At 32.1% G+C, this 12,236-nt stretch overlaps 1 protein-coding gene across 1 annotated transcript in view; it reads right to left on the bottom strand.

Annotated features, from left to right (window-relative positions):
* Positions 1–12,236, bottom strand: part of flz (transmembrane serine protease filzig) — a 61,672-nt gene that overhangs the window by 14,533 nt on the left and 34,903 nt on the right. The window contains exons 2-5 of the mRNA XM_085943270.1: positions 4,321–6,254; positions 3,565–4,107; positions 2,436–2,571; positions 843–1,029 (exon numbers count right to left, since the gene is read on the bottom strand). Of these exons, the coding sequence (XP_085799396.1) occupies positions 843–1,029; positions 2,436–2,571; positions 3,565–4,107; positions 4,321–6,254 (2,800 nt within the window). The remainder of the gene's footprint in view (positions 1–842; positions 1,030–2,435; positions 2,572–3,564; positions 4,108–4,320; positions 6,255–12,236) is intronic.

The raw sequence follows: 12,236 nt of genomic DNA, 5'->3' as shown, positions 1-12,236 counted from the left end.
CAAAATTTTGCCTAAATTATGAAAAATGCAAGCCCGTTGCCTTATTCATGAATTAGACAAAATATCTGGAGAGTGCGTGAAATCGGCAGTAATTTTTCTGCCTACTTCATGTCTTGGACAAATTAGATAGTAGCGCTACGGCGGTATTTTTTGCAACTAAACTAAATGTATCAAATGCTCATGGATTGGTCAAAATGTACATTTATATTATCTATGGTCAAAATAGATGATCGCGCTCCGTGGTGTTTTTTGCAACTAAACAAATGTGTCAAATGTCATTGATTTGAATGACGTTCATATCCATTTACTATGCGCAAAAAATTCTAGAACTATAATATGATAACGGAAGAATTTTATTGGAAAGTATTTTCGCGATTTGATTCGTGCTTGGGTATCAATTGTGCAATGGTCGATTGAATGTTTGTGATAGTTTGTTGACACTTGATAGCTTACCTCAAAATGGACATTCAGTTGAATAATTTAATTCAGAATTACAAAACCTAACCTAACCCAATAATAATAATATTATATTATGTCCAATTATAACTAATAAAACCATCCGTATTAAATTTACTTTTTCTTCTGTCATGTTGACAGTTCAAGAATTCCATACCGTGGCGAATTCATGTACTCAGCAGAAAAATTACCTAATTCATGAATAAGGCAACAGGCTTGACTATTACATGAATTAGCCAAAATTTTGCCCATTTCATGTAATAGTCAATTTCGCACATTCGGTGTAACATATATACATATTATTTAAACGGTTTTAATATATTTCTATGTAGTATCTTGCTATTTGTGAATATGTCAAAAAATATTAAATTTCTAAATCTACTCACCCTGGTTGACAATGAGCAGCCGTGGTTACGTATCGATTCGTGATGAGTACTCCTCCGCACTTATTCTTTGTGAAAAGTCCCAACCAGGTAGATTCCCTAACCAGAACCTGCCACGGCCAGGATCCGAATGAAGACCCTTTACCCCCAACTATCCTGCCCGTCTTCACCATTGGGCGGACTCCACACACTGAAAATGAGAAAAAATACCATTCAGAATGGAAGGGCAATAAAAGACATAGGTAAATATTATATAATAATGATTTAATAACAAGAATTTATTTATAAATATTATAATGCATAAAATAATAATTCTAAATCATTATAAAAAATAAAACATTTTAAATTATCTTGAAGTAAATTCCAAACTGGATCAAAAATGTTAATTTTATGTGTTATATTTCTTTTAATTCTGCAAATAAGTAAATCCAGTTAAATAACTAATAACAGATCATTGTATCTTAGGATACTGCTGTAACATAATTATTATACGGTTTGCTTAGAAGAGGGTACAATATAATGAACAAATAATATTATATTATATTCACAGTAGGTATTATGTTTAATTTATATTAGGGAGATACCTAAACTATTTTTATTTAATATTATCCTTACAATCTGAACAGTTCAAACAATATATAAAACTAATTAAATAAGTCCTTACTACATAATATCATTATAAATCATAACATATTATTTTTAAAGCCCACTAGGCACTATTTCAAAATTCCCGCCCCTGAAGGCTTTCCATCACAATATTCTATATTCTCATGGACAAAAAAAAACGTAGAAGCCAAAAGTTTTATCACGGTGAAATTCATTAAATATTTATTAAATAACTCAAGCAAGATACAGAGATCATGGAGAGGAGAGTTAAATAAAATCATTCCGGGAAAGACTTATTTACTTTAAACGATTTTAATTACGAAAAGAATAAAATAATTTATATGACGGCATTATGTAGCATTTTTAAATTTTAAAGGTAAAAGAGAGCGAGACAGAGAGACGACATATTAAACATATGCGTATAAGTAAGAAAATTCTTAATTTGAAAAATCGTTTATTTTAATTGGGTCGTAAATGAAAATAAATGATTCTCTTATAATAGTTTGACAGATGCTTACAGTGCGGTACCTAATTACATATCAAGAAATTAGTGTTTTATCAAAGGGAATTAAGAGAATTATTATCGGCCATTTGCAATTCCTTACGTAAACAAACTATTAAACGTCATAGTGGCAGTTGTTATTTTAAAAATAAAAACAACGATAAATAATTATATAATTTAGTAATATAAGTTAAAGTGTATAGAAATAAACCAACGGCGTTCCAATTAGCGGCCCTGTTTCTTGGGTGTGTAATTTAACAAGATAATTAAGAGCTAGTCGAAGAATCTAGGTTATCACAACTTTTGTTTTTGTTTTGTTACGCCAAAGAAGTATAAATTCTAACGCGCGTACATAAGTATACACACCGATTTTTTTTAAATAGTTTTGAAACCATGGAGAATACAATAAAAGTAATATGTTAATAAATTGTATTGTAGAATAAATAAAACAAGCTCTCTCAAATATAATATGATATAACTTTACTTACGGTGTTTAAAATCACCAGTTGGTGTTTCTGTGGTGAAGATTTCTTCTTCGACGACAGGTTCTGTTGCAATGATTGTCGTAGCCGGGGTGGTCGTCTTTGGTCGGGTTGGTCGAGGTTTCTTGGTTGTCGATTGCGTCTGAAAAAATCATATACTTAATTACAATTAAGTACCTACCTACTTAAAACGGATTGAATTTTATATGACTAATATTGTTATATATCATCATTATTTGCATTAGGTATATTATACAGAGACTTGCAATCAGGATAAAAGTTCAGATTTCAGACCTATACGGTAGTAAGTAGAACAAGTAGCGTTGAATTTGTGGGCAGAATTTAAAATAATATTTTTCCAAAGACTTTGTTATCGTCCATATATGATATCACGACTTAAGAAGGGAAGGGGGTGTGATATGGTGTGATGATTTGTAAAGAACACATCTTTTTTCTCAGAATATAATATTCCGCGAAAGCATTATATTAAAGTCGACCTACTGTCATAGTTCATGTTCACTTAAATAATAAAAACATATTTTTTTGTTTGTAACACTAATAGACTAGAAAATAAATCTAAGAGCACAGTGGGAAAATGCGAATCCTACTACAAGTGTTTTTGCAATGCAAAGTGAATGGTAGCTACTTTATTAAACATTATCATCAGTAACCTTTTACATAAGGTTTTTTCTACCTCTTTGTCTTCTTCGAATTTTTAATTTTTATAATTTAAGTATATAACGACATCTCTATAAAATTATTCCTGATATCTTAACAAATTCCTCCACAGATGTCACTGAACACAAATATTCTGTTTATAAATACAAATAGATGTCGTTGTAAGATGTGAACTAATAACATGAAAAAATTGTAATTTATTTAATTAGTTTGTCAAAGTAAATAGTGTGAAATTCATAAAATATACGTACAAGAGTTTAATTTTATTTTTTGTAACGCTTTTTACGTGACGTAATACAAAATAAGACTCACCGCAAGAGACATAATATATAATATTATATATTTTTTAAATATTGTCATATTGAAATAACTTCCACGGCGTAAGTGGCAGGCACAGGTTTTGCCCAATAAAAGAATTACCTAGATATATTTAATATTACTACTACACTGCACTTACCCTGATAGGTTTTTTTGTGGTAGCAGCGAGAGTTGAAACAGCATTCTGTGAAGCTGGCTTCTTTGTAGTAGTACTGACCTTCGGCTTTTTGGTGGTAGTACTAGCTCTAACTGGCTTCTTAGTCGTATTACCGCCAGGCTTTTTGGTGGTTACACCTGATGGTTTCTTAGTGGTCGTATCAGGTTTCACTTTATTACCTCCTTGCTGAGTGATAGTAGTGTTTGGGGTTTTGTCCAATATTACAATGTCGTGCAACTCTTGGAAGGTTCCCTGTAGACTTCCAACGATCTTGTTTACGAATAAGCTCATCTTGTCGTCTAATTCTTCGTCTTCTTGTAAAAACGCTGGAGTCGTGAATTCGACTTCCTGGAGAATAGAATCGCCGACTGTGTCCAAAGTTACACTGTTGTTAAATGCACCAGGATTCGATCCGGTAGCGTTTAAATTTGGATTTCTTACGGGAGGGAAATTAATAAAATCATCCGGTGACGTATGGAAGTCAATCTTCATCGTTGTATCAGGATCGTAAGGGGCGATTGTCGGCTTAGGACGAGGTTTCGTCGGTCTGCTAGATGATTGAATATTTGTAGGAGTAGCTGACGTAGTCGGTCTTCTTGAGATTGTACTACTGAACACGTATGAAGTTGATGGAGCTTTATTTGTCGTGAATGGTGAAACTGTAGTCTTCTCTTCATCGCTATAATCATGAGTTGCTGGCCTAGTTGAATGGAAATATGATACTCCGGGAGATGTGACAGTACTTGGCTTAGGTGTTATCAATACAGTCGGTGCAGGTTTGTCAGTAGACGGCTGTTGTTGTTGTTGAGGTTGCTGTTGCCCCAAATGTATATTATTCGTTGAACTTATAACATTGTTTATTGTCACAAGATGAACCGGTTTCTTGTGTGGTGGCTCCAATGGAACTTCCACAAAATTTTCTTCAGTTTCAACCGGTTGTCTAATAGGATATTTAATCGGTTTTGGAGTTTGGCTGCCATAATTTGGAGAATCCAAAGATGACAGAACAATTACTGTGGGTGTAACACTTGCGAATGTATCAGGGTTTCCATTTAATACTTCATAACTAGGACCAACCACATTATGTATATTCGACACTGGTCGTTTTGTGGGTGTAGCACTATAAACATAACTCGTCGATGGTGGTTTCCTATCTGGTGGCGTTGAAGAGAATGTGTTCTGACTTGAACCCCAATAATCGTCATATGACAGAGTCGATGAGATAACATTACTCTCGGTTGAAGATTCTTCATCATCGGTTATCAAATCTTGCGGATACGCTGGCCTTTTTGTGTAGTAGTTAGAAGTCGATCCATAATTATTTGAATTCTTATCGGAAGAACTTGTATATCCTGGTCGTCTTGTTACTGTAGGATGATAAACATAGCTAGTGGAAGGAGGTTTATAAGTTGTTTGTTTATTGTGTGCTCCTGTAGTTATGTAATGTCCACTGGTTGCGTAGCTTTGAGACGTTGATTCGTAAATGTCTTCATAAGTAGGGTAACCACTTGAATATTGCTGCGGTGACGAAGTAGTCCTGTCATAATCTGCAGTTGTAACCTTACTGTTTGACGTATCAATCAGCAAAGAAGTTGTACGATCGTATGTAATTGTCGAAGGATGTGTCTCGTTCAACATGTTCATTATTGATTCAATAGACGCCATCTCAGGAATAGAATCCGAAGCTGTCACGCCAGTCTGTGGTTTATTTTGTTGTGGTTTATTGACTGTTTGCACGAGAACAAAATTATCTTGGGTATTTGACGGTTGTTTGGTTGGTTTTGGTCTAAAGACTGGCTTTTGGTACACAGGTTTGTGTGTAAAAATTGTTGTAGACGGAGTTGTAGATGGAATTTTGGTATAAAACTGAGTATCCATTGATGGTTTAGTTTGCATCGTTGAAACTTGCACACTGTCCCCCGGATTTATGAAGTCACTAGGTCGTGAAACATCCACTACAACTGAACCGTTTCTATCGAACAAAATTGTGTCCGCTTCTTCATGAGAAATTGTACTATGACTAAACAACCCGGCATTTACTGGTTCTACATTATCTGGAACAATATCAGCAGTATCTGGAGCTTCATTTAGTAAAGTATTAGCAATTTGAGCTAAACCACTTGAAGTAAGATCGTGATACTTCTCGGTAGAAGACGCTAGGTGATTCAAACTGACAGATAATGTTGAAGGATTCTTCATAAAATTTTGACTCACTTCCATAATCTGTTCATTAGTATCATCATCAGGACTTTTGCTGTACGCATTACTTTCTTTTTCGGTCGTTTTTATAATATACATATTTGACCCTCCATTAATTACATTTCCTACAGCTGGCACTCTGTTTCTATCCCCAATGACTATTTCGTCTAGTTGACTCGGCGTTAGTAATCCGTCTGGTCTTTTAATGGCTGCATCATTACTGGCCATCATGACTACTCCGTTTTCCACGGTGTCCTTCATGACCCCCGGAGTTCCAAAGAGTTGGCAGCATGCCCCAAAGAGGAAGCCGTCCATGCAAGCTCCGACCACTTCCCCGTCTCTTTGGGCACATTCGTGGTTGAACATGCAAATCGCTGGTCCTCTTCTCTCTTCTGCTTTATGTCTCCGAGCTGGTGCCGATGGCGTGCAAAATCTTGGTGTAATTCTATAACCTCCAAACATCTTTTTTGGTTCTGAAAAAAAAGAAAAGAAATTATTAGTTTTGCCATATATTACAATAAGTTATTATTGGCGGCTCTCGTGGTGCAGTGGGTAAGGCGCTGGCCTTCCGCCCGAGAGTTCTGGGTTCGATACCCGATGAGGACACAATATTTATGTGTTTTTCTCAAAGTCTGGGTGTTTGTGATTGTTCAAAATTACTAACAATCACCTTGTACGAAAAAGCAAGGACATGGTTATTAATAATTCTATAAAAAAAAGTTATTATTAGCGTAGATCGAACGAACTCTAACTATTGGAAGCCATAACAGTACATATACACAATTGTTATTAAATGTGTACCTATACAGTAGACATGGCAGCTTTTGACAATTTAAAAATATCAAATTAACCATGACATATCAATCAAAATGCAAAAAAGGCATATTTTTGACATATCAGCTTTTGGCTATTTGCCACAGATATGCACTATTGTGTTTTTTTTATCCGTAGTCAATATTAATTATGTTATAAGGTGATTTTTATAATAATGCATATTTTAAAATAATAAAAAATAGGTACCGTTGTGTAAATAAATATATTTTTATCTAATTATCATTCTTCTGACAATACCTATATATATATATTATTTGATATTAATTCAAAAAAATATATTTACCTAGATAAATAACACATCGATTGAAATATGATAGAATATGTTCTAAAAATGTTAAACATTCTTAATATATATATATACATATATTTTACATGAACAATCACAATACTAGTATTATACAAGTATTATACATGGCAAAATTCTTTGCACTGCATCTTTGCACCTGCCCTTTAAATAGTTGAAAAGAAGATTGATCGAAAAATAAATAGTTCACTACAAACCCTACATACGCTCAATACCTACAACTGATAAAAATAGCTTTATTTAAACTAAATAATAAAATCAGTTATGTCTCTCTTGTTATGTTTAAAATTTATTGATATGTGCTAGGTATAACTAGAATAATCTATGTTATGAATGTTATGATATTATTTAACGATAATGAAACCCTACATAATATAACATTATAGTACAACATTACAATACTAGAATTCACAACACCTGAGCGGCAGTAAACAATGTACGACCAAGAAATATTATGTGTGAACTATTACCGTTTTTTTTGGTAATATGCATACACACATTGAAAATACATGTGAGCAATAACGACTATAAAAAAATCTTTTCGGGAAAAAAAATACGAAACCTAGCAGGTTCGAACCCGCACCCATATGCACTGACTACTAAGCTATGCGTAATAATATATAATTGTGACAAAATTAACTATCGGTTATATTTCATACTTCAAGTGCCATATTATGGTAAACTGTTTGTAAACTACTATGCTGGTTGAATATTGAAATACGTCGTGGTATTACGATAATTTTTGATTTGCACGAAAGATAAAATCAAAAATCTTCATTTACTGCAAACAGGTTACCTTATTTTTATGAAAAATAATCAATATCTAGCACTACCATCGTAACTCGCAATTTTGTTCCCCGGCCTGTCTATAATCGGCGTAGATAACGGCATACAAATGGATTATGTTTACTATGCCATACTTTAATTATTATAAACGTAGCCATTAAGTATTATGTAATAATAAGATGACACTTTAACAAATGCACGTTTATAATAGTTTTCTTGTTAAATTATATGTTTAAATTCAACTTGATTAAAACATATTAAATTAGTTACTGTGTATTCTGTCCCTATATACATCTAGTAGTTAGACTATTCACCTTAAAATGACGTAACAGGCTTAGCATACCACAATAATATCTTATTTTACTATCAAAAATTTAGTGGACATAATAATATGTGTCAAATTATGTAATAAATACATTTTATATGATAAATAATAATTTATTTTCCAATGTGTCAAAATTAGGGTTCGAGGACAACTTGCGGTTGTCAGACGTCGATAAATAATTATCCTGTAAAATTCATATTATAATATAGTTTAGTCGTATAAAACAAATCAATTTTATTATTCCGGAATATGAAATTAATAATTGTAGGTACGAGTACATAGATTAAATAATAATAATAATATAGGCAAAACGAATCAAGCGTATTTTAAATATTCTTCCATCAACCTCCTACAGTCTTCTAAAAGATTTTTTAATATTTCATATTTCCGAGACATGCGTATATACTCCTTTCAATCGTGCCAAGACAATTCTACCATCTAACAGATTCAAAAACTCATTAGAAAAAAACAAATATGTAGATATGACATTAAAAAACGATAATTGTGTGTTGGCCACTTTTTTGACCACAGATAACGTTTAATAGGTACATAGTGAAATTTTCATTTTAAAATTTTAAATAATTAAAGTTGACAAGCGTTTGATTAAGTTACACTAGTGAATTTGTCTTGTAGTCCAATTCTATATTATTAAGCAAACATAATATTATGTTAAACAAAGAAATAGTTAAAACAACCTGGATTTAAAATAATACTAATGTTCAGGTGCCGTATAATGGTCCAAAAATTTACGCATATTTGGAAGCAAAGTCTGAAAAATCCATAAACTTTATAGGGCAGCGTTTTTCTCATCCTAGAAATCAATATTTTATGATTACATGAGTCCCAGATTCAAATCCTGGCTCTGGAAAACGCACATATTATTTTTCAATGTGTGTTTCGAACCAGAGTATTGATAAAATAATAGATTTAGCAAGTGGGCAACTCTCCATTTCTTGTAAAAAAAAATACAAAAATCTGTTTATACACGCCTCTATTCCATGGAGGCCTATAATGATCTTCTTAGGCTCAGACATGGTCTATATTATATATTAATAGATAAATATCGTAGAATAATAATAATAATTTTAAATTGAGAATTGAACCATATCTTGAGAGATATCCGTGATTATAGCACCGTTATAAAATTAGTATTTTCTTAACACGTAAATAATACCTTCTATTTCATTGTATATTACATTATATATAAAATATATTCTGTTAGTTTTCATTGGAGTTTACATTTGACTCACAGTTTTGGAGAAAAATTGCTAAACAAATTCAAACAAGTCGCCTCACCTCTCGGGTCCAGAATTATAACGATCTTAATACGGTAAAATGGTTGTAAAGATCTACATAATAGTATTATTTTTTAATGCTATATCCGCATCATTTTAAGAATATGAATGAATTACATTATGTGTCACCGAAATCATTACTGACAAGCACTTTCTAATCCGAAGGAGAGAAACTGAATCACTCAACATAATAACACTGTACTGGAAATACAATATTGACTAACTTTCCTTAAACGGCTTAGTATATAATAATAATAATGTAATATAAATATAATACATACATTTTTTTAAATAATCTTCTCATAAGTGGAACAGCAAAAAAATAGATCTCTTTGTATCCTAATAGAAAATAAAATATATAATATTATATTATTCACTTTTTATAAGTAAAATATGCTTTTACTGGCCTAAGATGTTTCAAGATTACATTTTAATATGTATTACGTGTAATCAATATATATATATATATATATATTATATAGGTCTGTTATCTATGCGTGTAATATATCAAAATAGTGACAGCAGAATAAAAACAAACGACGTACGAAAACAAAAGAAAGCAGATTTGAAAAAAGAACAGAAGAGGGTCGTATCCTTCTGAGTAATGTTGCCAAGTGTATAGAGTATAGACAATAGAATATTTTCTTATCAACAAAAACCTCTCAAAACTAGAAAAACCTGCTATAAGAAAACATTAGCCTGATCAGTGGCTTCCCTGGTAAGCAATATTATGTGGAATTAAATAACTCACGGTCTTAGATATTTTATGATTTTTAATATTTACGTTACAGAGGATATTTCAAACCATGCATTGTTTAAAATCTAAAAATGTATTATATTCCATTTTATTCCAATCAACAGTGTTCTGAAAGGCTGCTAATTACTGTTTGTTCACAAGGTGTATAAGGCGTTGTTACGCTATTTCTTTTGAACTATATGTAGTATTTCTCACTGTCATAATATATTATACGCTGATCAAAATTAATAGTACAATTTTATTGGAAAAACTGGTAGCGCATATAGATAGCAAACGACGCACCCAATAATTCCAGTCGTTTGACACTCTTCCAAATATATTGTATAAAAAAGGCGATTGGAGACGCCACTTTATATCGATTGTATAAAGAGTGGACATATACTTAAAGGAAGAAGAAGTAATAAAAAAATATTTAAACCTACTAGAATAAAACTATACTTATAGGCATGGATCGCTACATGCCGTACATCGAACACAATTACATGACTCAAATCGGCTTTCCTTTTAGGGAATGTATAAAGTGTTATGAAAAAACACAATGTTATGAATATGATAAGTAATTACATTGATTATCACATTCTATAATAGACAAGTTCAAAACCGTTCAACAACAAAAAAACTTGTTCATACTGTTATGTTGATATAGAAATAGAATAAAAAAAAATGTTGGTAAAATTTATTGGTTACTCGGTTATAATAACTCTGATCTAGATGTATGGCAATTAATAACAAATCTATTAATATTATTTTATATTTTTATATACAATAGGATATGATAATGTCCTCATAATAATGGAAAGTTAAATGGATTTTTTCCGCGTTAAAAAAAACTTTCATATTTATATTAATACTTTTTGACATGTAGTGAACATTACAATTAATAATAATATTAATACTATCGCCTGAGGGTACTTGATGCGTTTTGAATTTAAACTTCTAATAAGGTTTTCACGTTCTTTTAACGCATTTTAACCCCTTTTACACGTGCATGGGATTTACAAAAGAGACAGTATGCATTATCGCAGCCATAACAAGAAAATTTATGGGTAAACCTGTATTATCCTACAGTTGGCAAGATTGCATGTATGAATTAAAAAAGTTTGTAAGCCTCTGAATTTTCATGCGACGGTAGGATTTTTTAGATTTGCGTCTGCGCACTAGAATGATAGTGGCGAACCTGCCGGCAAAAAACGAACTACGAAGGAATTTTCAGATTGACCGAATTTCACTACATGTCAAATAGTACCATAAAATGACAACATCGCATCTCGCCCAATCTTAAAGAATGAATTAGAGAGACAGTCATCACCTTTACGTGTAAACAGTTATTGTCACGATAGTTTAAAATACTCACTATTGCTGGCAATAAGTCCATGCACGTGTACAGGTGCTATAAATGATTATTAACTGTATTCTGTAGTGTGCATTTGCCATTGTTGATTGCGCATGGTGTAAAAATAGGCAAACGGGATAGTATACAACATAAATCAATTAATGTCTATCGATATAGTAACGTACTACAGTCATACACATTTCTTGCAAGGATGTGTTCCTAATAACTATCCAATAAATCGAAAGCCTCAGCTATTTATTCTCCCAAGGTGCAGAACTAACCTGCAATTGGTGATGCCAATTGGGAGGGCAATAAGAATTTTCAACCTATTTGCTTCGGATATCGATATATTTCATTTGCGTTTCCTGAGTTTATGTGGACGTTGTTATATGGATTCTTAAAATAGGCCAATTAGCTTACTCTGTGGAAGTAGATACCTACTTACTTTACCTCATAACACTATAATTGTTTATGTGTATGTCATTTTCAGAGCCAGAATTGCCTTGAGGCTAAAAGACCATGGCTTCTGAATGGGTAGAGCTACGGTCCCCGAAACATATGTTAAAAAAAAACATAAATCTAACCTTTAGACAGAGAACGCAGTGGCTTGACAAACGTGGTATGTAGTTTAATGAAAATATAATACTATTGAAATCAACTGAAACTGTAGATCTGAGATTGGGTTAAGAAATGGTTTATGTTTATACTAATTTATAGAATTCAAATCGACGTTGAATCAACTAAACGTCTAGATTCTAAAATATGAGAGCCTAAAAATGCTCAGTACATTTCTAATAAGTTTTTTAATTGCTTTAAGATTT

This window comes from Rhyacophila brunnea, unplaced genomic scaffold (genome assembly GCF_057557595.1).
Source record: "Rhyacophila brunnea isolate RB1 unplaced genomic scaffold, BYU_Rbru_1.0 scaffold_15, whole genome shotgun sequence".
NCBI lineage: Eukaryota > Metazoa > Arthropoda > Insecta > Trichoptera > Rhyacophilidae > Rhyacophila > Rhyacophila brunnea.
The sequence above is the reverse complement of the archived record's forward strand: the minus strand, read 5'-3'. Positions and strand labels throughout refer to the sequence as shown.